Below are 27,796 nucleotides of genomic sequence, written 5' to 3' on the forward strand. Positions count from 1 at the left end.
GAGAGAGAGGTCCAGCAGACTATATCCTTCCTTCACCGATACTCATTTTGAATTGACTCTGATGTTCTAAGTTGGACAAAGACACACAGAAGATGGATGGACAACAAAAAGACACAATTTCAGAGCAGTTGGACTTACAGTAAAACAAACTGAATCCCACCTTGTAAAGCAGTTGCAGGCTGGAGCTGTACAGTCAAATCTGCCAAGCCTGATGGAGAAAAGTGGCTGAACTTCATTTGCTCTAAAACTGCACCTTTAAATAAAACACATCATGCATATTTATCTTCCACGTTGAGGCGTTTCAGTGAAGCGCGGAAGAAATGTGACAGAATGACCTTATTACTTGACGAGTTCCCGCTTCACAAGTAATTTCATTTCCTCCCGCACATCGTAAAGGATGTATAATGCATGGTGGAGAGAATGAGTTTTTAACATTAATGTCCAGCTGCAGACGATCATACGGAAGGAAAAAAAGAGCTTAAAAATCCTTGAAAATTCATTTGAACTTGTTCTGTATCAGATTTTATGCGAGAGTTTCCTCTTTCACTGTATTAACTGATGTTAGTGAAAGTGTCGCTCTGGACTGACTGGTGGTGGGAACCAGGGCCAAGCAGAGGCTGCCATCTAGTGGTCAAACTGCTGAACTGCATCTCTCACCTGAACAAGTGCGCGCCACTGACGAACGCGTGCACACACACGCGCGCGCGCGCAGACACACGAAAAAATGACAGATATTGGTACTTGAGTGCAAGTTTTGAGACACTCTGCACTTAATCTAATGCAAAAGTACTGTTAATCATGGGTAAAATTTTATAGAAAATTTATAAATATATTATATATATATTATAAATATTTTTTTTAATAAAACAACCAATTAGATATTGAAAGCATTGGGCAATCTTTTAAGTTCACCTTGTCAAAAACAGTTGCTTGATTCCATTTATAGCCATGAAATGCCAAATGAGTAACTATAAAAATATAAAAATAACACTAATTTATTTAGTAAGTTTAGGTGTAAAAAGTGAATACTGTCTACAAAAGTAAGGAAATAGAGGGTATAAATTCTAAGAACAAACAATTTCAATTTAAAAATAATCCTAAATGAGTCCAAAAAAGTATTTGTGCTTCATTACTTCCACTTCTGTTGATTTAACATACACCGCCACAAGCTTGGAATAAAAATGAGTGAATATTAATTGAATGAGGGAAAATCCTTTAGTGGTAACAAAAACAAACTTCCACGATTTTTCTCAGGAGCAAACAGAAGCAGAAAACTGGATTGCAAATCTTTAATATCACAAAATATTCATAAACCAAATTACACGCAGTGACAACAATCTTACAAAAACGTTATTTGCTAAGACTGTCCCAAAATCATTTGACTGGCCCAAAGGATAAATTAAACCAAAAGCATAAAATAACCCTAAAAGCTTAAATATGCGACCAAGATTAAAAAAAAAAAAAAAAAAAAAGTCAAAGAAAGGATGGATTATTACATGGAGAGATAGATAAATCTACTCTCTGGCTGCAAACATGTCAATTTAACCAAAAAAATACTGAACATGTGTGGAAGATGAAATTATGCAGAGAATTACACAAAAAAAAGAAAAAAAGAAAGAAAGACTGCGACTGATCACAGATACATTCAAACCACAGGAGCAAATACTAAGTGTTGATGGCACAATTTAAATAAGGATTTATAGAGAATCTCATTCTAGTTTGGTATCTGAAGAGCTTTAACAGTGAAGTAAAGGAAGCTGTATGATGCAGTAAACAAGATGAAACACGCCGGCTTGCCTTTTTATTTAAGTGCACACAGCTGAACAACTTGTTTCCTCCCAGACAGTTTAAGATACTCTCATCAAGTCTTTAAGCCGCTGAAACTTAGTGCCACTTCAAAACATTAAAACGTGATAAAAAAAAAACCTTGGGCCACTCAGTGCTGCAAACATGATGAAACAAGCCGCTCGTCGTCCCTCTGCTGACAGCTGGGTTCACAGTTAATGTGCTGCAGTGGCGTTTTACTGAAAATAAACCCGACTGAAGTCTAAACTCGAAACTCAGAACTAAACTGATGTTTGAGAGATTGAGAGTGGAGGTAGTGCAGACTTCATCCGTCCAGGCGACTGCAGCAAAAAGCTCGACGGCTAAATATTCAGACCTTCTGATATTAAAAGGACCAAATGTAAACAAGAATCCAGAATGAAAAGAAATTTTGCTTTTTCTTTGCTCATGATATTCAAATTAAAGATGAACTGCAGGTTTACATAAACACAGCTTTATTAGTACCATCCTAAAATATCCCAAAAATGCTGGTTTACCCTAAAGGCTTTGCGACTGTCGTCTATTGCACATTCACCTCCGAGAACATTACGGCGAGCTCGGCTGGCGGGAAGAGACACGACGACACACAGGAGGAGGCGAAGGACGAGGCGACGGCCGGCGACGGAGACGGGGGAAAGGTAGCAAAGAAGCTGCTCTGTGCATCTGTAAGTCAGTATAAATGTGTCACAGTCTGTAACAATAATTTAAAAAGAAAGAGGCAGCTGAGAGGGCGGACTGGAGGGTCCAGGTTCTTCGCTGCAAGTGCTTCTCAAAAGAATTACAAGTTATTCTCCCACAATGAGGGCAGACAAAAAAAAAAACAAAAACAAAACAAAAAAAAAACCTTGACAACACTTCTCCCAAACACAAAAAGTAACGACTCCTCGGCTTCTCCGTGGCTTCACCGGAAATATCCAGGCTTCAGCTTGAGGTTCCATAAATGAAAAACGAGCAAAACGGAAAATACTGAGTTAATTTCAACGTGACGCTGAAAGGACAGCGAGGTCCTCGGCCTGGACGTCTCGGTCTTTCTGGGCAGTCGGTGTTTTCTCTGTGGTCCCTCTCTGCCAGCAGACGAGCTGCGAACCCCGCAAACTAAAACCTGGTCACTCTGAGGGCCGGGGTCGGGGTCGGGGTCAGGGTCGGGGTCGGGGCGGCTGCTCCTCGGTGGTCCCGTCCTCCAGAGAATAAAACCATTCCCACAGCTGAACTCTGCCAACACGCAGTCTGTAGCTCAACAGCGTTCAAGGCCGAGGTGGGAGAAGTGGGTCGCTCTCAGCAGAGGATCTGGTCCTGGTTCAGCATCGGGAGTTAATAATGCCATGCATATGAGAACGCTGGTTCAGAGGAGCTGCGGCGTGTGGAGCTCTCCAGACCCACTTCAGTGCCTCGCTTCTACGTGGTGCTCCTGGTTCCAGCGGTGGAAGGAGGACTACAGCTTCATGCTGCTGAAGTCTTTGGACAGACTCTGCAGGTAGGCGTCGTGGATGGCACTGAGGAAGTTTGCATCATTCTGGACAGAGAGAGAGAGAGAGAGAGAGAGAGAGGAGGAGATGAGGCGAGTCACTGCTGACCGAACGAGACGACATGAAGGACTCAGTTACCTTAATGAGGTGGATCAGAGTCTCCTGCAGCTGGGTTTTACTGCAGGGGGCCGCTGGAGGCTCCACGCCTCCTGCGGAGGGGTAGGGGGGCTCGGAGGGGGCGGGAGGGGGGGCTGCCGCCGCTGCCGCTGCCTTAGTGATGGACTGCTGGAAGGCACTGGGGGAGAGGAGCAAGGAGACCTCTGACCCTGGAACAGTGAGAGCTGGACTCATGGCGGCGGCCTGAAAAACACAGACAGTCAGCTCCGTTCCAGTCTACCTGGGGGGTTTGATCAATGAGCAGCACACTCACAGGAATAGTTTTGATCAGGCTCGAAGGCTGAGAGAAAACATCCATCTCCTTGCCGTGCGGGACAAGGGGTTTGCCCATGGGCTCGTGGAAGCTGTGGGGTGGAACCAGTGTGCTCGGCAGGAAACTGGGCGCCAGGATTGGTTTGCCGACGTCTGCGTTTGTGGGCGGCGCCGCCTGTTTGAGCGTGTTGAGGATCTCCTGTCCCAGAAAGGCCGCCGGAGGCCCTGCGGGCGGGGGGCGCTGCTCCGGAGCGGCCATGAGCGGCGAGGCGGAGCAGCGGGGGTCCGGCAAGGGGGCCCCCGGGCGGAACACGGCTCCGGGGTGGACGGCGAAGGGGGCCGGCAGCAGGCCGGGGGCCGAGTCCTGGGGGATGAAACGGGGGCTCTGGTGCGCCGCGGCGGGATACGGCGGTTTCTGGATGTAAGCGGCGGAGGCGGGGTCTCGAGGGGCGGAGCCGCTGTGAGCAGGCGGCTCCTTCGGGAGGGACGTGCCAAACAGCTCCTCGACAGTGATCTGCTTCACCCCCGGCTGAGAGCTCTGCACGGAATCAAACATTCCCTATAAATCAACTGCGAGAAGAGTCGCTGAAGCTTTGGATGAAGTTCGGGTTGAAAACAGCAGAAACATAAAGAAACCATCTGAACAGAAACAAGGGAAACCGACGTACAGTTCTCCGCTATTCCAGCTACCAAAATTCAATAATGTGTTCAGAGAACTGACATGTAGCAGATTTTAAAACAAGAATCTCTACTTTTTGAGTGAACGAGTGTCAACAGAGGCTGCTGGTGAAGTGAAGCTGCTCTGCCTTCCTGCTAACATGTCGGTGTGGAGAACAAACCCTCTCAGGCTGAGACGAGCCGTGGACGCGCTCTGCAGCGCCAAGAGCTGCTTTCACATGATGTCCTGCTGACACGTCAGGTTCACCGGTCTGAGACTGGAAACACACACACACACACACACCCTGGTGGGCGACTTTAAATAAAACATTCTAATGGAAGGAATCATGGGAAATAGCCTGTTGTTTTCAAAGTGCAGTGATAGATTTTAGAACAATGTTCTCAATGTGTTCTTTTTACATTTGATTAAAATGTTTCTCCTTTTCAGTGAAGAATTGAAAAACTTTCCACGTCTTATAAAACACTCATCTGAGAAACTAAATATCAGATGAGTGTGTGGATTAAGTGAGAGTGTCTGGCTCCTCACTCACTCTCTGGTACTCCTCCTTGGCCTTGCTGAGCAGCTCCAGGATGTCGATGGACCTGGGTTCTGCCAGGCCGTTGGTTCTGCCCGGCTCTGTTCTCTCAGGTGACTTTCTCTGAGCGTGGTCCGCTTCTTGCTTTACAATTCTGTTAAAGCACCAGTTCAAACATGACATACAGTATTTGGCGCCTCAAATTTCTAAATTTTAACTCTTTAACATGTCTGGAAGAAAACATAGACCCCATCTGACAGAACTTAGCTGCTTCATGAACAAAAGTAGGGAAATATTATTTCAAAAAGACTTAGAGTCTAAGAAATAAGCTCATCAAACCACACCTGGAATCTATTTTTAAACAGATCTAAACTGTCTGTACTTGACTATGTCTTTTAAAACAACACCAGGACCCAGAGTCTTTAAAATAAGCTTAAATAATTTACATCAGACCCAGACGATCTGAGGACTTTTCACATCGACCACACTGATTCAACCTGAATTCTTTTAACCAGCCTCTTTAAACAAAACAAGTTTTCAAAAGTTTTAGTGAAATCAGAGAAACAAAATTTGCTCAGCTAAATAAAAAACAAAACTTCATCAAATTTAGAATTACTTGGCAAGTTAGTCATAGAATTAACCAGTTTAGTTACTTACTTGACCATCAGCTGAGCGATGCGTTGACAGTCTCTCTTGTCGTAGAACCAAATGCTATAAATACCCACTGGAAGAAAAACACAAACACACACGCTGTGCTTTACACCTTGCATTATCTGTGTCACAGAAACAGCATCATGAGACCAGCGTCTTGACACACATGAAACATGAAGCAATGGGACAACTTTACCTGAAAATTTGGGAGTGATTACTTAAAACTACAATTTTGTAAATTGACCACATGGTCATGAGTTGATTCCATCATACTGGGGAACTCTGCATTATTCTGAAAAGCAAACTTCTTTTAAATTAAATTGATAAATAAAAAAATTACGCAGATGTCAAAGTATCAGAACTAAAGCTGTCAGACTTTTAGGTGTGTTTGCAGCTCAAATGGTTGATTAAGAAATATATAAACTAGAAACACTGAGCCAAAACCAAAGTAGAAAACTTTTTTTTAAACACAAAACTCATCAACAGAAATTCCGTAAAATATAAAACAAACAAACGTTCTTCAGCTAAAATGATGCTGGTCGACATCGCTCTGCGTCGCTGTGATTAAATACTGGCGTATTCAGGGTCCCTCAAGAGGCAGCGGTAACCTAGCAACCAGAGTGTTTGCCTCCCTGCTGCGTCTCCTGCGACCACCGGGAATATGAAGCGGTGTAAACAAGTGTGTGTGTGTGTGTGTGTGTGTGTGTGTGTGTGTGTGTGTGTGTGTGTCTGAGGGCACATCTCTCTCCGACAGCGCTCTTTAACTCCGAGCATCCGTCAGCCTTAGGCAGTGAGCACATCGGTACTCAAACAACCCAAATAGCTGTTAATTACTGGAATCTCTCAGAGGAAGCCGACCTCCCTGCGCTGGACTCTTTGCTCCACATTGAAACTTCTTTCTGCAGTTTTCAACATTTCCCTCAAATGGAGACGACTCTTCGAATCATCTGGTACAAACGGTTTTCTTAACATCAACAGGGAAACTTTCAACTGCATCTCACTGGATCCTCACACTTCCACACCTCACGGGAAGAAACGAATGGACTGAAGAAAACCTGGAAAAGTGAACATCAAACGTCATCGTCTTGCTGAGGGACGCCGCCACCTCCTTCCACTCATCATTTGATCTGCAACTCAACATCCTGCTGCTTCAAAAGGATGAAAGCAGCAGCTCCCAGCGAAGAGTGACGCACCAGGAGACGCAGCTCGTTCCTGAAGGCCGACCAGACATCGCATCATGTCTTCCATTCCAGGCAGGCTGATGGGCAAACCCAGCCCGAAAGGGGAGCAGTCCACTCTGACCTTGACTCTGGCTATGCTCTTTTTTCTCATCAGCAAACAAATGGGAAAACAATCAAATTCCTTATTCATTGCCTTGATGAAACTTGTGTTCAGACTTCTAATAGACTACCTTGGGGGCAGCGCAGTCAGCTACTTTCTGAAAATTTGAGGATTTTGATCTTTTTTCACACTGAACTGATTTCATGCAGATTTTCACAGGACTGGACAATTTAGACACCTCAAGTGCTTATTCAGCGATCTCACAACACCCGCTGCTGCTCCGATGCAGACTGCTGACTGTTGCTGAGCGGCGGGCCATCGTGAGGCCATGAGTGATAAAGCCTTCCTGCTCAGTGCTCCACGGTGCCACAATGACTTCAAGCAGAAGGGACGAGAGATAGTCCAGAAAACACTGGGGAGGTGTTTCCTCGGTGTGTTCAGAGGTATGGCGATGCAGCGACATGTGTTTCAAACGATACTGAGTTTTTCAAGTGGAAAAAGTAACTTACACTCTGCAACAAGCATTAAAGAAAAAATGTGTTAGAACTGAAGTAACATTACTTAATGTTAGAAAAGGTGATTTCAATGTTTGATGCTTACATTGTTTCACATAAACAGTTCAATCTACTGTTATTGGATATTTCATGTCTTTAAAAAAATGAAGTCGATCGGTCTTTAAGGACTGTGACGTAGGAGACTATATGATGGAAACAAAACTGATAGAACTGCAACACAGCTTTTCAGTTTTCACTGACATATCATGCATAATGTGGTGTGAAATGCAGGTTTGAGCAACTGGATTATTTGAGCTGATATGATAACAAATTTCTGTTTTTTATTGTCTTTAAAATAGGTTGCTACACCTATAGAAAGAACTCCTGTAGTGGCTCGTGGCCTTTGCTGTTTGACCACGATTAACCTCAGAGAGAATGAGCCTATAAAAAATGTTTGATTCCAGGTACTTCAGGTAGAAAGACTCATCTGTACGTACAGTATAACCCCAGTGTGCGACAAGGATTATAAATGCTATTATTTCAAAAACTTTTAATGACAAAAAATACTCACAGTTGCCGTTCCTGTAAAGCAAGAAGGGATCCTGCAGCTGGAACTCTAGGTCTTTATTGATCGGCTCCACCAAGTTCTCTGTACTTAATCGATTCATGATGGTGAAGCCATGATGAGGAGAGGCAGACCTAAAAGAGACACATTAGCTGTGTGTTTAACAACAGGATATAAAGATGAACAAATATTTCATTCAGTAGGAAATTCTTGTGTACTGGGTTGTTTTGGATTAGTCTGACCCCGTTATTTATTACACAAATGTACCTCTAACTTCTCAAATACTCTGAGGAGATTTGCTTCTTTGGTTGAGTTACTTTTCAGAGAACAGACTCTGTGTGAGGATCTACAGACACATGTATGATGACATTCACTGTCTGATGTGAGAAGAGATAAGATTCAGATGCGCTAATTTGGTCAAATGTGGGGCAAAAATAAAGTGATTGTGAAGAAAAAACAACTCATAACACCTAACAGTTATCGCTACAAAATTACAACTTTAATCTTTATTTTTTTATTTTAACTGGTAATTCTATATTTGGTCCCATAAAAGCACATGGAGTTCCCAGACGGATCATGTCTGGGAGAAAATCTGAAGATTGAGCCACTCGGTATAAAAGCGAAAGGTGTGAGTGAGGCGCTCGTGATGTTTGTTTACAATCCCCGCGGCCTTCACACGTGCGCACAGCACTGAAATAAACAACCGCAAAGTGGCCGTGTCAAATAAATATGTGCAGTTCGTGTGAGCTCACCTGGCGTAAACAAACAGGGTGCCCTCGATTTCAGTTTTCTCCTGGAACGAAAAGTGACATCGAGTGAGAAAACAACAAGCCCTCGTTAAAGCTGCTAACTCCAGTTAGCACTGGCAAGAACAGCACAACGACACTTTCTTAATCATAGTAGAGAATCAAAAACGAAATGACGATTGTGTATAAATGTTACAAATGTCAAAAGAATCTCGAAACGTCCCAGTTTTAACACCACAGACGAATTTCATTGGATGTTTGTTTTTATTGAGGAGCTAGCATGCTAAGTGGCTAGCAGGTATTCCGTCTTATTCAGTGTCACTCACCCACTCATTCGCTTTGGAGTTGAAGTTGTAAAGAGCCACCTGTCCGGTGACATCGAGCAGCTTGTTGATGTATGGGTCTTGTCTTTGCAGAGCCGCTAAGCTCATCATATGTCCAGCGTTTGCGCTCTCCATCTTGGATTGTGATCGATGTTTCCCTACGGACCGATTTCTGCGGACACCTTGAACTTCCGGGGAAAACAGCGAAAGAAAAAAAAGTTCCTGAGAGATTTTTTTTTTATCCCCTCGAGTAATAATCTGAAATGCTTTTTAGATAATTTCCAATTTGTTAGAGTGCTTTAAAATCACAACTATTTTAGTGGTCCAGGAGTTCAGCTTTGTCCGATATACAACACAAACTCATACATTAAACAATTTGCATGAAACTTTTAACACTTCCTATTTGTAGTTTAAGTTTTTGGATGAATCTAATGTTATTGTAAAATATACATGAAAACCCCGTGTCTGCACAAACAAACATACCAGCGTAGATCAGATCCACTGAACGCATCAAGTTGAAGTTTATCTTGTTTGTGACACTTCAAAACACTTGATTTTGGAGGTCAGTTGAAGTTCTGACCTTTTGGAGTTCACAAAACCTCACCAAAATGGCAGGTAAAAATAACATAAAGTCTTTTACGAGAAGTATACATATTACTATTTATCAACTGTCCCAGTAGAGCTGCAGCTGCCTGTTTCACCTGCTTCTGTTCTGTGTAGAGAACATTGGAGCTGGGATTATAATCGGAGGATTACGCGCTACTGTGAAACTGTTATCCTCCATACAGGCACAGGTAATCCAATCACTGGTAACCTTCCAGCTCAGCTCTACCAACTCATTTTCTGTGAAACCGCCGCACAGAGAGGGCAGAAAAACGGCGCTATGAGGCCCCGGAGGAGAGCCAGGTGACAGAATGCCGTTCATTATAAGGGGAAGACCCCTGAGGGGTAAGTGCACCGGGCTGGGGGCTTCAGGAGGGGTGGCTGGAGGGCTTGGACGAGGGCCCGGGGTTTATCCTGCAGCCTGGGAACGAGCCGAAAGGGAAAGTCGGAGCAGTTCCTTGGGTCTGCTTTGATGTAGTTTTCGTGACTGCTTTTATTTGCGCCATAAAAACTTTTCATAAACGGGCACACTCGAAATTTATTAGCTTCTAACTTTTAATGGAGAATCAGGATACACTTATTCTTGTCAGCTACTTCCTGTTATCTGTTTTTCCTTCAGATACAGTGATAAAAAATAGTTATACACGAGCGACATGTTTATCAAGGACTAATGTAACAAACTCATCTTAAACTCCCACAGTTGCGTTAAAACTGAAATAAGACACTTAAGTGGAGCACCCGCACAGTGGACGCTATGTCACGTGCGTCTCACACCTTTCAAGTTGTTGGCAGCTTCATTTGCAAGGAGCAGCTTCGGAAGAGGAGGATTTCATTTGGAGGCGTCTCTCATTGTGTTTACACGGCCCTGTCACGTTCTTAATTTAGTACCGGACAAACACTGCTAATGCAATTTATGCAACTGGATTTAATCACGACCCGACCCGCTGGCAGCTGTTTGCTGTCATCCACACTCTCCGTGGCTTTCTAAACGGAACTGCTGGATTGACCGGTGAAGATTTTTTTTTTCGCCATTCACGACATTTATGTGAAAAAATGTGGAAATCCTGTCGGGGATAAGTTTGGAGCTGTTGGAGATGTTTGACTCGCTCCTTCAGGGTTTTCCGTTAGAAAAAACAGGCAACAGGTGCATTTCCAGCGCGCGGCTCTGGGTGAAGTGTTGCGGTCTGTCTGGTTTCCAGTCCTTCCAGTGACTGACAGCAGTGGGTTGACAGAGTGGGATCTGCTCGTCCTGCTCCTGCTCCTTCTCCTCCTGCTGCTGCTGCTGCTGCCTGCGCGTCCTCTCGGATGCGCCGTGAATCCGCACGCAGACACCCGGATGTGGCGAAAATGTTTGGCGCTCCTCTCAGGGTCTGCGCTCGGAAAACATTTTATAATTCAGGTTAACGCCGTCGACATCTCCGGGTGGTTTCTCCAACCATGAGTTGGGTTTGAAGCGGCTCTTTTCGATGTGGATTCGAGGATGCAAGACGCGGACGAACAGTCTGAAGGTAAAAAAAAAAAAAACCGTGCGCGGACCCGGAGCGCAGCCGCGGAGTTGGAGCGCTCGTTTGGGGTCTTCTCTGGATGGATGTCCGCTTAATCCCCGTGATTATACGGGCCGAGTCGTGTCTGCGGCGAATATGTTTATTCCCAAACTTATCTCAGAGCACAGATTGTGTATTAGCGCCGTAAGCGCCCGCTGAAAGCTTTTCACTGGGGGATGACAGCAGTTATAAAATCCACTGGGAAGCGAGTTGCGGCCAGTTCTGCGAAAATGGATGACCGTGTTAGGTCTAATATTCTGATCAAGTGGTCGTTTTAGAAGCATTTTTCAGATTGTGGAGGATGTGTTGTTGTTTTTCCGCCCTCCAGGATGAATTGAGCCGAGTCTTAATAACTTTTATATACAATTCTGTCAGTTTTCAATATAACTTTTAGGTTGAAGAAAGTGGTCCAAATACAAGATGTTGTGGTTTAAAGCAAGCCCGGAGTCAGCAGTTACCCAACACCGTGTGACAGGTGTCAGAACAGCAGCTCACATGTCAGTCAGGTCTGTTAGTTAGAGTTTGGTATTGTGGCTGTCTTTATTTTCACAGAAATTGTGACCTTGTGTTGAAATTGTGATTAATCTTCATTTTGTGTCATCGGATAAAGTTCAAGTTAAACATAGGGAAAGCTGGATAAAGAGGAATTCACTTGTGACCTTTTTGATGTCTATAGCATGGCATCTCCATCTTTCAAACAGAGGATCAATACTCCTGGAAATCTGTATTTTTTTTCTTGTCACAGTCTTGATAACTGTGAACCAGTTAGGATCTCATGCCAATTTTCTATAACGATCCCTCATCAGACTCTTTCCAATAACTTTTCCGTGGCATTTGTTTGCTTGTGTGTGTTTCCCATGCTGGCAGTGCTCACATACAGTCACTTGTGTTGCTGTTAGAGAACAGTGTGAGAGCTGTGCAGCACAGCACGCTGAACTCTGGTCAGTAATTTGTGGACTGCAGTGTTTGATGTGAGTCTGTAGCAGAGCTGCACTGGATCAAAGTGACTGTGTCAAGGGCACTGTCGTTTTCACTCATAGTCTGCATTGATTTTAATGACTCTCTCTGTTGCTCCCATTCATGCAGGCTGTCCTGCTCTCTCTCTCTCTCTCTCTCTCTCTCTCTCTCTCTCTCTCTCTCTCTCTCTCCTACCTTTCCTGCATGTCAGAATCCATGGCCTCATTGATGGGCGTCATAGTTTTTTAATACATCAATCAAAATGAAAAAAAAAAAACAAACTTGTGAAATGAACATTTCCACACAGATCAGTTTGTTATAAACTGAAATAAATTGAATGAATAATCTCATGAGAGACTCTGCTGATTCTAACATGACCAACTACATTAAATCTGGTGTGAATGGTGTTTGTACAGTGGTATTAATAGACTAACTAACCCATGGAAGATGCTGATGCAGGATGGACGGTGTCAATATGGCTGCTGTCACCGGCTCATTTTGAGTCATGCCTGATTAATTCCTGTGTCGTGGCATGTTGTCTGAGAAGTTACAAGAAAGTGTTGAACAGAAATAAAGACGACATAGTTGAGGCATTTGAAAAGAACTGCGTTACATAAGTTTCTCTGCTGAGAACACTGACAGGGTTTATTTTTCGACTGTAAAATCGAACCTCAGCTCAGGACACATCCATTCTTCCCAAACTCAACTTTTGCTCTCTTTTTTAACAGCATCTGCTCGTGCTCAATATAATATTGTTGACTTTCTTGCTTATACTGCTGCCCTCGTGTAACCTTGTGTCCCGGTGTTGCACTGCAGCAGACGTCCCTTCAAAGATCTCAACTTATTGTTATTTCTATTTAGAGAGATTCTTCAAGAGGGAAGCAATATGTGTGAAAACAATGAAATGCTGTTTGTTGGTTTCGTGTAGACAAGTGAATTTTACTAGTATATCAAAAAAAGCTGCTTCATCTGTCAGTGGAACAAAACACATCAGGAAAAGTTGTTTTAAAATGTCTAAAGCAGAGCAGTCAGAAAGGAGACGCAAACTCTCAGTTAATGTTGAAACTCACATATTTTTTATCACAACAAACACTATGTTTTGGTCAAATTTTAGATTTCCAACACATGATTTATCATTTTGAATGACAGATAGTATTCATTAAGGTACCTCTGTTGATGGGTCCTGGTTAGAGGGTGTCACTTCAAAATGAAACTCCACAGCGAGTCTGGCATTTAACTTGCTCTGCATTATGTCTTTATATTGATCACTGATTTCTGCTGAAAGACTAGGTTGTAAAATGTCTTGCTGTTTGTACAAATCCCACCTCTTGTAAGACGGATACAATCTGCACAGGTGTGTTGTGTTGCTGTCCCTTTCTGTTGCGTTGCTGAGCTCTCTGTCCTCCTGCCTCCCCAGGGGCACAGTATGCCAGCAACAGAAGGACCTCTCCCTCCGCCAACACCTCGGCGCTCTGGTCAGAAAGCCACACCCGTCTGCACCAGCTCCACGCACCGGATCCCCTGCAGGCTCCGGCCAGCACCGGCAAGCCCGTGGGCTCCTGCCATGGCCTCCTGGGGGCCAGCGGCGGTGGCGGCGGCGGCGGCGGCGCTCAGGGCCCCGGCGGCCCCGGCTCTGGGGTCAGCCCGGTCCTGGCCTGGCACGCTGCCATCAGCGCCGCTCGCCAAGCGCAGGGCGACACCGAGAAGCCCGAGATGAGTTCGCGGCCCTCCGTCTGCACCGCTGGACCGGCTCCCGTCGGCTCGCTGGCGCAGAGGAAGAGGCAGCAGTACGCCAAGAGCAAGAAGCAGGGAGGATCCACCAACAGCAGGCCGCCCAGAGCGCTGTTCTGCCTCACTCTCAACAACCCCATTCGCAGGGCCTGCATCAGCCTGGTGGAGTGGAAGTATCCTTTACCCGTGAAACACACACCCACACACACACACACACGGGTTGGATGGCTGGAGAAACAGGTGCCTCTGTGTGGTTTTTGTATGGAAAGATTTTCCCACAGATTAGTTGGTGAATGGCTGGGAGAGAGGGAGTGAGTCAGTCGGTGAAATAGTGAACCTGAACTTCATTTTTGGATCGGACGCTGCGTGTAGGCTGCGAACGCCGCGCTATAAATAGAAAGTAGGCTTGTTTAAAAGCTCACTCGGAGAAAAATCAAATTCTCGATGATTGGTTGCTGACGGGTGAACGGATAGATGGTCAAACGAATGAGGATATTGATAACATGAGCAAGCACGTACAATTTCCAGGCAGATGAAGAAGCTTTAACTTTAAGCTCTCAGTAGGTATTCATGACTTTTAAATCATCTTTTCTGATTGTCACCAGTGATTATTAGATTAAATTACACATTCAGGAATTTGAAATCAGCACATCTGTCATTATAGTGACGTTTTCTAACTTCAGGAATCTTATTTTGTGTCAGTTTTTACCTTCATCTCTCTGTGATCGTTCTTTTTCCTTAACCATTGCTTTTCAGACCCTTTGATATCTTTATACTTCTGTCTATTTTTGCTAACTGTGTGGCCTTAGCCATCTACATCCCCTTTCCTGGAGACGACTCCAATTCTACCAACCAAGAACTGGTGAGTTGTGACAAAGGACTCAGTAGATCAGCTGGATTGTGTCCAGTGTGCCACCAGTGTGGTCCAGTGTCTGCTTCTCTCTAATCATGCTGGAGCCATTGTTACAGTTTGGCCTCCTGTATAAAGCAATGTGCTTTTTGTGGCTGGTATGAGATGCTCAGTAAAGCAGTGATTAACACACTCATCACAGAGATCTGAATTCAAGCTCGTGTGTGGAGTGTGTGTGTGTTCTCCCCTGTGTGAGTGTGTGTTTTGGCTCTGTCAGGTTAAGTGGTGATTCGTACGGAGGCGTGAGAGTGCATGGGAGTTGTTGTACACATCAGCTTGACGGTTTAAATCAGAATTATGTTGGAAAAATACAAATGTTGACAAGCAGTTGATCTGGATAAGTTTCAATATTCATGCAATATCTCATGTTGTTATGAAATGAAGGTTATGATGGGTAAATTGTTCCAAATGCTCTCATATCGCACCAGATCCTATTCCATTATGAAGAAGAGCTCATAACTGCAGACATAAACAAAATGCAAAAGACTGAAACAGTTCCTGGGCATTTTTCAGAGAAGCATCAGAGAATGCTTGAATTACCTCGTCTTCGACCAAAAGTACAAAAAGCCATGTAATATATAAAGCATGATCATTCATATAATGAGTTCATATATTAGCTTTTTATACTTTTGTTCAAAAATGTGTGCAAAAATATTGGAATGCCAGAATTGATATTCATAATTTTTGCATAAACTCATCGTTTATCACAAGCTTGTCTCAGAATTGAGCTCCTGGATCGACTCCATAATAGAAACAGTGACCTGAGTGAATCAGTGTCCAGCCCAGCGAACCCGAGGGACGATATGTAAAGAAGGTGAAGGAGCACCAACAGATTCCACGTCCACCACCACTGTCAGTGTCTGGTTTAATCTTTCCAACGCTGACAGCCGGGCTCCTCGCTGTGACTTTTCCCGCTCTGTGCGACTTGTTTTTGATGATATATAAACCTCGGGCGTCTGGTTGCCCAGATCAGTCTGACTTGGTTCGAGCTTCGCTCCACATGAAGGCGACTTGGAAGAGTTTGAGTGTGAATATTTTAGACAAACTGATGGAAAATCCAGATAAAAAAAATCAACTAATCTCATTTATTGTATTTAATTGTTAGTGTGTGAAACACTGTTAACTTCAGTTAAGATCATGGCAGCTCCAAACAGGGATCAGAGGCATCGTCAAGGATCGCTTCACCCATGTGAATTCATGTGTTTGTTCATTTTCCTTTGCTGAAACTGTTTTCACCTCATTCTTTACTGCCAGAAGGAGCGGCTCATGTTTTTGATCGAAGCTCAGGTCTGCAGTGTCCTCACTGAACTTTTCATGCAGAGCAAACATTTGTTTTCCTTTTTCCTTGGAGGCTGGCAGACGACCTTCTTTGCTTCATGGGGAATTGTGTCCGTGTGTGTGTGTGTCTCTGTTTTTGTGTGTGTGTGTTGTGTGTGTCTACACGTGTGCGAGCTAGTGAGAGACGGACACAGAAGCGAAGCCTGCTCCATCAACAGATGGGGATTATTCACGCTTCTCAAGTCCATGCTCTTCTCTCACTGCACAATGCACAGAGTGTGTGTTTGAAGAAGAAGAAGGTCTGTCGAAGAGAATGAGTGAATGAATGAGTGACTCAAGGGGGGGGATACACAACTGTTGCTGACGCTGCAAGTAGAAAAGAACAAAGTAGAAGTAGAATAATTGTGAAAACAATATGTTTTAACTAAATGTAACTCACTCAATACAAAAAAAAAATCACATATGTACCTCAGAAGAATATCTTTAAGGAATCCATCCATCCATCCATTAATTCGCAGGGAAAACACAGAGAGACAGACATCAAAAAGACTCAAACTCACACTGAAGGGGGATTTAGTGATTTAGAGACATCAGTGAAAATAAAAAGCATGTTTATGGACTGCAGGAGGAAAAAGGAGAACCAGGAGGAAGCTGGTGCACACACAGGAAGAACATGGAAACTCTTGGTTAAAACCTTCAAACTGTGGTTGTTTAATGTGTGGATGTCGTGGTGGGAATACAATGAGAGAGAGAGAGAAAAAAAAAAACAAGAGTCTGTGAGAAATACTCGAAGCATTCACCGGTGGATTTGAGTGAATAAGGGAAGCAGTGTATTTGACCTCTGGCCTCAGTAATTCATTGCTTTGACAAGTGACTCCTCTGTGCAGTGTTACGGATTCCTCCTTTGATCGATCCAAACACTTTGCGGCGCCATCATTAAACAGAATCTCACCAAACTGTGCTTGTTTGAGCATCTGCAGCTCTTGCTGTACGGAGTGTCAGGGACTCACTGTATTTGCTGCCAGGCATCACTGCATGTAGAGCCACATGCTGAAAAAGGCAAAGATGCTCTATTTCCATTCAAGTTCTGGGAACTCGGGCTGCCGCTCTCACCGCTGTAGTATTTCCACAACTCCAGCTTCATCCTTTTTTAGAGAGCGTGTAGGTGTCGTTTGATCGGCTCCTTCATGGCAAAGGATGGAGGGAAGGGAACACGGCAGCGCTGAAGCCGAAGTGGGACCTCATGTGAACCCGGTGTGAAAACACACTGAAAGAAGTTTTCTAACCGTTCCCCAGCATGTATCCAGATCCAGATGCAGTTAAAGTGGTTTGCGTTACGCTTCAGTAACTCCAGATTTAGAAGTCAGCTGTGGATTGTGGTGTTTGCTCAGGCTTAGTTTATTCAATTTCACAAGCTGCAGCCTGGAAATGATTCTACCAGTGTGTCGATTTTCAGGCTGGGTTTAACGTCTGCGTGATTGATATATTTATATATATTAAGAATAAAGTAAAGGGGGATGCATATCATTAGGATTAGAGGTGTGAGTGTTTCCAGTGAGGAAATGTCACCGTGTGCAGGGATTTATGTAACGGTGTGTTTGAGTTGTGTTTTGTGGCAGTACGAGTGAGCAGGAGGAGAGCGAAAGTGTGTGCGTGTGTGTGAGCAGGTTGAGGGATTAAGCTGGGCAACGGATTACTCGTCACTAAATGAAGGGAGGTTGCAGAGGGAAAGAGAGAGAGAGAGAGACGGATGAATGGATGGGCTGCAGCGAGATGTCGGGTGGGAGCTTACAAGTGGGAGGGTCCTGTGACACGAAGGAGCTTTAGATGAACGCTGACATGTGACCGGCTCACTTTATTTCAGTCCAGTTGTAAGAAATGATTGGAATCATGACTTTTTATAAAGACATTGCATATTTCTATTCACAGTGAACCGTAATCATATTATATGAGCAGCATCCGGGGAGCTGCGGGGCCAAGGGAGGGATTCAAACCTGTGAATCATTCGTCCACTTCTGTAACCTCTTGTCCACCACTGTCCAAAAACGTAATATACTAAAACATAAAGGTTTTATGAAGTTTATTAAGTCTTTGAAATATGATTAAAATACATTTTCCTGACAAGAAATGACTGTTTAATAAGTAAAAGTAATATCAGTAAAGGAAGGAATGCAGGTAGGAGATGGAGCTCAGGAGTTGAAATGAAGGTAGTGGAAGGTGTGAAAGAAAGATGGAGAAGAGAGCGGAGACAGGGTGGACTGGACGGGGATGAGTGTCGGACGTGATCTGTGATAAAATGGTTCCAGCCAGGTTGACGGAGTGAGCAGAACGGGCAGGATGAGGAATGGGTGCTTCAGCGAGCCATCTCAGTGAGAAACCGAGACAGACGAGGGTTTTGTCCTTTAAGCAGGGAAAAGAGGCTGAATGGAGGCGGAAGGAGACGAGCTCGTCCTGAGATTTTCTCTTGTATGTATTAAGTTCTCAGGTGATCTGCTGAAGAAGTTCCATTTAAAGTCACATGAATCAACCACCTTCATCAATCTGCTGTCTGAGTCTGGGGTGGATTTCATCTCTACGTCTACATATCTTGAATTGCTGCCATGTGATTTTCTGATGAGATAAAACAATAAGGGTTAAGTGGTGAATCCAACTTTTTTTTTTTTTTTCATGTATTGAAAAACAGAACCGTGTTAATTCATCTTCTTGTGTTCTTAGTCAGGACTGCCATCAGCAGGACTGCAGCACACAACTGGAAAAGGTGATATAAGGATAGCAAACCTTCTGGCATCGCTGTCGTCCCGTGTTGACATTACACAAGCATTACGTAACCGCAAAGATATCAGAAGTCAAATCAAATTCAACAATCAGATGGCCATTTGAAAGTGGGCAGGATGGCCCACGGTCCGACTGTTTGCTCAGTCATTTCATATCTTTGTCTTGTTTGTTTCTACTCATGACTCGACTCTCTCCCCTTCATCTCACACGGATTATTAAATATGTCAGCCTGTCAGGTGCCTCCGTTTCACCCCGGTTATCTTCACACGTTCACTTCCTCTGTCTTTCATTCATCCAACCACGTCGCCTGTCCTCAGCCTCACTGAGCGGAAAATGGTTAATATCTTATTGAGCCGGTTAGTGATTTAGCGGACTTATGACGGCCCCTTTGACCGCCAGCTGACCAACATACACATCTGATCATCTCATAATCCCATAAGAGTCCTATATGAACATACTGTGTGAGAGTGTGTGTACCGGTAATGCTGAGATGAGTCACTGGACTCCACAGATATGATGGAGAACTGATTTTCCCGATGCCATGTGCAGGAATACAGACCTGTCCAAAATAATGGGCACATGTAAACAAGTCACTGTTATTCCAGTGATATGTGAGTTTGATTTGAACTGAGAAGCTTTGGTGGGACTGTTTAACTCTATCAGTGGAGAAAGCATCTGTTAATGTTTCCATGTTATATGTCAAAACATAATATTCCTCTCACCACAGAATAAAATAAAAAAATAAAAAATGATAAAAAAAAACCCTGTTGCCAATAAATTAAATTGCACTTCGTTACGTCACCAAAGGTCAGAAAAGCTGCTTAATGGGTTACAGTAACCATATTCCACCCTGTGTCATGTATGACATGCCCATAAATACACAGTACAGGAATAGAACATGATGTGTCTCGACCTCCCAGCGCTTCATAGAAGCTGAAGCATCTTTATAATGAGAGAACATCTCAAAACCCACAATTTCATGTTTTATTTACAACTGTACCGATCAATGTCTGAACCCCCCGTCATACTGCCGATTCTCAGAGGTTTAATGTTTGAATTCACATCTTACCCCCTCTGTGTGTGCGTGTGCGTGTGTGTGTGTGTGTGTGTCTTTTGGAACATTCTTTTAATGTGCCTCTTTAGATTCGGCTGTCATGTTGTTTCCATGTGTTGCTCCTGTCTAATTGAAAATAAGGCGGATTCTACTTAAAACTGCGTTCAGGACCTTGAGATCCCAGACAAGGCCTAATGCGCTGCACCGAGGCTGCCAAAATTATTTTTACGTATCTCAAAGGAAACGGTGATAAGGCATTCTAGATACAACTATCTGTTACCATAAGAATTGGTCAAATCAGAAACTGAACATCTTCAAGTCGCATGACGTTCTTTAAGCAGAGAGGAGGCCTTCAGCACTTCTTGGATTAAAAAGGACATTTTTTATGTTATAGATATAACTTTTTAGTTGGTGCAAGATCAAGCAAGTTATATAAAGTCATGTCATGTCATTCCCATAGTCCTCCGATCGCTGGGACACTTTGATAGCTGCGCCGTTCTCCACTACTTCATTTGATCATCAGCTTCTCTGACACAGTGGCAATGCTCTCTACGCTCCATTCTTTTAATGGTAGTTAACCAAGATGTCATTGATTTCAGTGGAGATCGTCTTTGATTAGTTAACTGCTGATACGCTGCTTCCAAGTTATTTCAATAAGTTGTCCATAGCAGCGCATTCCGAAAGCCATGATGCCTTTTGAAGTGTAGAATTATGTGTTCATGTATATAAAACAATCACTGAATGATCTTAAGAACCTGACTGTGGTGTGAAGAGACATGTTTTGGGTCTGCATTAATGTGTTGAGTTTCGTCAGCTGTCCAGGTGTTTTCATTGTTCGATATTACTTCCTCAGCAATGAGAAACCCAAGCTATTGGAAAGTTTCTCTCCTCTCCAAGACTTCGGTCGTCTATGGTCACGACCGGCTCAGCTCCATTCTCATCCCTTTTAGAAATGCTTGTCACTTTGCTCTTCTTGCTAATGATTTCCCGCCACAACTCTTTACAGCGTCGAAGCGACTTGGAAGCTCAGTGAGTTCCTCTCCGGATCCAGCAATTAAACCAATATTATCAGATCACGGGTCTTGTCCGATCACATCAGTAGATCCATTAAAGTGCTGCAAAGCTTCCATTACTAATTCCAAAGAGGAAAAAAAAAAAAAAGAATGACGATAATATACATCTTTGTCGTTGACTAATCGTTGTTTGGAGCCATTGGAAGGTGTGACTGTTGAGGAGGAAGGCTGCTCTTTTCTCACGGTGCCTCGATGACTTTTGTCTGTAGTCGTGCGAAGTTAATTACTTTCCATTGTCCTTTTCTCTACACTCTGCTTTATTCTGTTTTTCTATGAAGTGAGCAGATTTGCTCTTATGGAAGGAAGATGTTGACTCATTCCTTTGCTGCATCTGAGCACCTGTTCAGAAAGCTGCCATGAAATGAAGGCAGCAGATGTGACAATGAGCTCTGGAACAAGTGTGTAAATGCAGATTCATGTTTGTTCTTTGTTCTGTACTTTGTAATGATCTGCACCATGAGCTCATGTCCATTTGACCTGACTGGCTGTTTATTCAGTTTGTCCTCGATATAGCCGTCTCTTTCACCTGCATGTGGGTGAACAGCATGAGTCAGAGATCAGAGGGTAAATAAGCTTTTGGATAATGCACAGTGGGATATTAAAGTTAAAACCATGGTAACAGGAAGCATAATTTATATGATGAAAACCTCGGCTGGACGCTGCAGCAGTGGTGTTTCACCGGTAAGTCAAAGCGCAAAGCAGAGCACATCCCAGTACCACTTGAATTTCATTCAGTTTTTCAGTCAAATGAAAAAATCTGATCTTAAAGCACTTTTCTTTATCTTTGTTTTTCTGTACAACCATGGAATTAATTCAGTTGAAAAGATTGAATCATTAGGATTTAAATATTGTATTTATTAATTCAGAATTATTGAAGCAAGCATGAATACTTTTAAACTAATGGTAGATTGTAAACCATAAAACAGAAAGGCAGTTTGTGTTCGGTGCACCGTCTTTTGGTGTAACAATGTTTGTTGGGAATAAATTGTAATGTCCTTTTAAAATCGTGCCACATTAACACACATTTGTGGGAGCGCTTGTGAGAAGTTATCTCAATCTTTCGTGCCAAACGGCATTTTCTGCCGTTCACTCTGGGTGAAAACAGGCTGCCAGCAGTCTCCGTATTAACCTCATTGAACATTAGTTGGATTGTTTTGGGTGTATTTTTTCACGGTGGATGATGGCTGCTTGCAGAATGTGAGCAGGCTGGTGTCTGCCGTGAGGAGGAGGTGTCGGGCTCTTCGTTGTGTTCGGTTCTTCCACGATCACCCAGGGTCCGGCTTGTTAAACGAATACATTGTTAAATTGCCAAAATATCTCGTTGCTTCAGACTTGGAGCATTAAATCCACCGAACAAGAGTCAGAAGATGTTGCTCATGCGCAGGGTCTGCGTGCACAAAGACAGCCGTGCATGCCGTGCGCTCATTGTTTTATAAGTTTTTGCGTGTTCAGCTGCAGGTTTGAGAACAGAATGTCAGATTGCGTCATTTCTTTTTTTTTCCTCAGTCAGGGATTAAAGGTTTAGAGAGGAGAGGAAATGAGACTCACACTAAGCAGTGCATCAAGCACGTGAGCCTCTGTGTGTGAGGGGGTGTGTCGTCTGAGTGTGTGTGTGTGTGTTCAAGCAGTGTGTGTATTACTGACTTCAGTGGCTGAGCAGAGTTCTGTCATAGTAGCATCACTTGACAAAATTACTCTTTTTTTTGTTTAAATAAGATTAAAAATTCAGGAAACAATTACATTACTTGATTAAAAACAGTTTTTCATTGTTCAACATCTCACTTAATAACAAAAAATCGACAATTTGAGAAACTTTAATGTTATAATAGTCGACTTAAATGCTCTATTTTGTAGAACAAGTGCAAAATAATATATTTTTATTGGAATTCATCCTCAGCTCATACATTGTGGAGCGCTAGCGGTCATTACCGTCACTATGGCGACCAGTTACATCGAGAACATGCTATTTCTGCAGAAAGGGACAACACCCAGATCAGTCGAGAGGCATGAGTCGCTACCATGTTGGAGAATCACGGTATATAAACAGCTGGCTTGAGAGAAGAGAAGAGAAGAGATCAGTTGATCGTATAGGATGCAGGCTGCGAGTGACCTGGCGAGGTCGAGCCCGAGGGCAGAATTTAGATTCAAGCATTTACAATCAGATATACACCGTACACCTGCTATGATTGAACAGACTAATATTATCCCAACTGCGAGCAAATATTCCAGCTACCATTTCCTGCAGTATTTTTCTAAATATCCTCCATTAAATTCATCCTCATATCTCAGAAAATCAAAAGTAATCTGCAAGGTGAAGACTTCTGGGGCCAGTATAAATTGTAAAGACACTATAGGTCTGATGAGGTTAGAAAAAGGCCTCAGTTATTCATGTACCGAGTGAATTCTGATTTACTGTGTTTGACTGTGGCTGTTATTTTGATTTGCCACAACTTTGGTTTGCTGCTATTTGTTGTGTTGTGCCTCATTTTTTGACTTTGTAACAGATCATCGCCAATACTGTGTGTGTGTCTGTGTGTCTGTGTGTCTGTGTGTGTCTGTGTCTGTGTCTGTGTCTGTGTGTGTGTCTGTGTGTGTGTGTGTCTGTGTCTGTGTCTGTGTGTGTGTGTGTCACATTTATAGTTGTTTACTGTAAATCTCTAACTCCACATGTTTCTGCTGGCGGGAGGCTGGGGCTGTGATCGGGTTTCCAGCTGATTGTTCTCATGTAAACAAGGCTTAACGTATTAAAGACCCTCTATTTAAATACCTCTGTGTGTGTCTGAAGTCCTGCACGCTGTCATTCTTAGTAAATCACCTGCGAAACGGGAACGTGATCTGGTGTGAACTTCCAGTCCAGCATGCTTTTGCAGACTCTTAGTTTACCTTCATTACCAAAGTGATGCCTCTGAAATACACTGTCAGTTTAAGGTGTGTTTTCAAAAAATAAGACGAGAAAGATTATAAAAGCTTCCCTCCTCTATTATCCAGCTTGTTTCTTTCTTCCCATCATTGTTAATAAGAACACAAGTTGTTGCTCTGACTGTTGATATTGACTTGTTCAACAGTGAATTTCAGCATGAGGCTGTGTGTTGTATGAAGCATTGCTGAAGTCTCGTTATCCTCCATGTTTTCTTGTCCATGTTGCTCCATCCTCCTTTGCACCCCTGTTGCACTTGTACCCGTAAAGTCCATGGAACAACAGGCTGTGTTTACTGCACTGCGATCAGATCTCGAGCCATCACACTGCCCACACGCCGGCCTTTCCCTCAGTACGGCTTTTCCTTAGATTCGTAGCATCTTCTAGTACAGTGAGGCTCCGAAAAGTTGGTTTATATTCATCATCACTTTGATTATTAATTTTAATCAGTCAGTTCACAGGAGTCGTCACCTGTGATTTTGTCACCGATCGTTGGTGCTCAGAGATTAAAGGCAAGATGAAAGAGAACCGGAGTGATTGTTCTTAAAGCTCCATTTAGCCTGTTGGTTTACACTCTGTTCAGGCTCACTCCCTGTCCACGTGTGTGTCTGATAAAATGTCAACAGCAGTTCCATGCTTACGGGTGTGTGTGTGTGTGTGTGTGTGTGTGTGTGTGTGTGTGTGTGCGTGCATCTTCTTAAAGGGTGCATTGCCAGGCAGAAGCAAAGTGTTGTTTACTGGACTGTAACACCCTGAGCAGGAAGCAGGGTTCATGCGTGAATCTTGTACAAACGTGTTTCATAACCTTTGTGTGTTAACAGAGGAGCTGCAACATGTACAAGGTTATCCGTCTGTGTCTGCATGTTGTTGTTTTTATTCCTCCAGTAACTCAGCTCTTCTACATCTCTTCTCTTTGCAGTCAAAAGCAAAAAGCTTTCAAAGTGGATTGATCACTGAGAAAACAACAAAGAAATCTGAAGGTGTCAGGTTGTGTTTTGTGGGTTGTGGGATGGATTATTGTTGTCAGATTTTAATAAATTGTAAATTAATTCAGATTTATTTCAGACAATGATGGTTTTGTGGGACAGGCGTAATTTAATTGTCTGTTTTCACTGACAGGCGATTTTACCTTCCTTACAAGGGAATGCTGCCGAATCAAATCAGATCTGGTGGGAATGGACAAAATGACAGAAACGGGACACCAACACAATGAAAGGCAGCATTTTAGTCCTGTTTCTAAATCTGAACTCTATATCAAGGTTGCCTCCTGTTAGTAGATTCTACATTCCTGTTGCATCTCTGTTTAAAACGTCACTTAAACGTTTGACGTTAAGTTTATCAGTAGTTCTTCAACTGTTAAAAAAAACAACACATTTTCTATGAATATTTGTTTTAATCTTCATGATTTGATATTTTTCGTTGCTCGAGTGTTGTGCTCATGTCTTGGCTTTAGTTTCTTTGTGCATGAAGTCTTCACTTGAAGAAACTGCTGTAATTGATTATAACTCTGCCTGAAGGCTGGTGGGTTGAAGTTCTCTTATTTTTGCTGCTTATTAGTTGCTGCAATTCTTTGTTTTACATGCATAAAATATTGTACTGTCAAATGTCTAAAGAGAGTGAGTCTGAAAGGCAGATTTCACTCATCCTGGTGTAAAAAGTATGCTTGTGGTCATATTTCTATAAGTTATGGAAACAAAATTTAAACTATCAGCGTCCCGTTATCTGGTGACTTATCAGACTGTTTCACCTTTATTACGATATGCGACGTTGCCTCCAGATATCTCTGATCATGGAGCTTTATTAGAGAGCAGCTCCATCATTGTGAGTCATTTCATTCTTCCTCGAGGCTGTCACTCCTCTTCATCGTTACCGTGTGTTAAATATAGCTAGCTCCCTCCAAAATGTGCTATTAAGCTCAACAAAATGGAAAGTCAGGGTGACAGTGGGACAATGATGTTTCGTTAAACACTAATGGTGGGAAACAGGGAGCATTTCACATCATTTTATGGTCATTGATACTCTAAATGTGCCCCTTTAGTTTGATATTTCTATCGATGTAATCGAAATTGTAATGAAGCCTCTGTGGCTAGTGAGTCTGAGTGTTATGCAAGTGTTTGTGCGTTTTAAAAGGAGCCCAGGGGCTTTAGGGGTTTTTTCAGGCCGTAGGATGAAGAGATGCCCAGATGTCAGGAGGCCTGTTCAGCTGAATGCTTAGCACCCAAAGGCCCAGGGAGCAAATACGCTGCAGGGAATACGAGGCGCAGACACACACTCCCTCTTTCTCCCTCCCACAAACACACACGCCTGTCTTAATTCTTTGCGCTACAACACGACACTTTTTTTTTTCTCCCCCCCCAGACGTGAGCCGCGGAGCGGAGCACGCTTAATGAATGCGCCGTTAAGCCGTGCACACCAGACAAAACACAGTGTTCTGCTTCACTTGACCCAAATATCTGTCTGCTGAGTGTCAGTTCCTCACATCCGATCTGAACGTAAAGCAAAAAATCAGATAATAATCAATTTGTTTTGTGTACATCCACAGAACACTCTAAATGAATTAAATAACAAATAAACCAATGTCAGTGAAGGAAAATCAAGGTGTCATGAATGCACTGCCGTTCACATCAAATCCATTATGAAGTCAATTTAATTGTTGCAACTGTGATGCATTTTTCTCATGTCTCTTCTTTGGAAAAAGAAGCTCTACATATTTTTTTTGTTTACTTGTGGTAATTCGCCAGATTTGTCAAATGAAAACTGATTTATTGACATAAATGATGGAAGTGTCGGTGGTTTGAATGACCACGAAATGTGATGAAGAGATTATCTGTTACAGCTAAGCAGGTTTATGGCTGGTGGGATAAATGAGAACTTAAATCTACCCTGTTCACCCGGTTTCTCCCGGTTTTTCAGCCAGTTTTCACTTTTGCAGGCGTTGAACCACCTCTGATCTGCGCCGTGGCTGTTTGACTGAACTCACTACACTGCCTGAATGCTACTCTGATTACTTTCACTAGTCTTTTCTTGGCTTGTGATATGAACTAAAGGAAGTAAAAATACCTACTCTTCGGTCTTAGTGAGCTCAACATAGATCAGGAAGTTTCACTTTTGGTCAAGTTTTGCATAAAGACGGGAATGGGGGCTCAGAAACCAGAGGAACCTGCTGGATTTGGTTTGAAGACACATGAGTGACCCCGGCAGTGAGGATGCCGTGTAGTCAGTTTTTTTAATCCAAAAAAGTTCTTAAGTTTGGTTGTTTTTATTGTACAAGACAGCTAAATGTCTTTCCATCATGCATGATCTGAATGTCCCAGGTTTCCTCGCATGTGCTTTGCATAAATGTAAGATAACTCGCTGGGTGTTAATACTCATCGGGTTCCTCCTTTACCTCGTTACACACACAGTACGGCCTGCTGCCGTGACAACTGTGACCATGGAGATCTGTGGAAGATGTAAAGAGGAGGAGGCTCTCGACAGGAAAGTGAGAGGAGGAAGAGGAGGAAGAGGGGGAGGAAATGGAGAAAAGAGCAGAGGGAGCAGGAAAGTGGTCCAGAGAAGGTGACATCTGAACAAAAGAAGGGAGGAGAGGGCGGCGAGGTCAAGGAGGAGCTAATGAGAACAAGACAAAATGGCCAAGGTGGAGAGCAGAGGATGATATTGAGAAGAGGTAATGAGATGAAATGGATGGAATCAGAACTGGAGCAAGATGGAGGGAAACTAAAGAACAAAAATTAAGAAACTTCTCTTCCTCATCGTTCTGACTGAGAAGTGGGATTTACTGACTTGACTTACTCCTCTGATTATGAAGTTAAAGCTGCTTTGATAAGAAACAGCATAGTTTTTTATGGTGTGGTCCCCAGTGGAGACGGGAATCAGATCATGCGCACATGTGGCCGTTCACGTGTTGTAGTGAGACGGATCTCTGCAGCCGTCTTAACTTTGGATTAGTACTTAGCATTTGGCGGTCGTCCAGTGCCAGCGC

General features: G+C 43.3%; 2 protein-coding genes across 2 annotated transcripts in view; one reads left to right on the plus strand and one right to left on the minus strand.

The window, feature by feature from the left end:
• Window positions 1-2,570: 2,570 nt before the first annotated feature.
• Window positions 2,571-9,134, minus strand: dcp1a (decapping mRNA 1A). The gene is made up of 9 exons (XM_030118498.1): window positions 8,976-9,134; window positions 8,656-8,696; window positions 7,910-8,037; window positions 5,570-5,636; window positions 4,928-5,066; window positions 4,559-4,654; window positions 3,721-4,257; window positions 3,429-3,650; window positions 2,571-3,337 (listed from the first exon to the last, which is right to left on the minus strand). The coding sequence occupies exons 1-9, from the start codon at window positions 9,105-9,107 to the stop codon at window positions 3,257-3,259; spliced, it is 1,443 nt and encodes a 480-aa protein (XP_029974358.1). The 5' UTR covers window positions 9,108-9,134; the 3' UTR covers window positions 2,571-3,256.
• A 752-nt stretch (window positions 9,135-9,886) lies between these two features.
• The window catches only part of cacna1db (calcium channel, voltage-dependent, L type, alpha 1D subunit, b), a 61,732-nt gene continuing 43,822 nt past the window's right edge, over window positions 9,887-27,796 (plus strand). Inside the window, exons 1-3 of the mRNA XM_030118450.1 lie at window positions 9,887-9,920; window positions 13,494-13,980; window positions 14,564-14,669. Of these exons, the coding sequence (XP_029974310.1) occupies window positions 9,887-9,920; window positions 13,494-13,980; window positions 14,564-14,669 (627 nt within the window). The remainder of the gene's footprint in view (window positions 9,921-13,493; window positions 13,981-14,563; window positions 14,670-27,796) is intronic.

This window comes from Salarias fasciatus, chromosome 20 (genome assembly GCF_902148845.1).
Source record: "Salarias fasciatus chromosome 20, fSalaFa1.1, whole genome shotgun sequence".
Lineage (NCBI taxonomy): Eukaryota > Metazoa > Chordata > Actinopteri > Blenniiformes > Blenniidae > Salarias > Salarias fasciatus.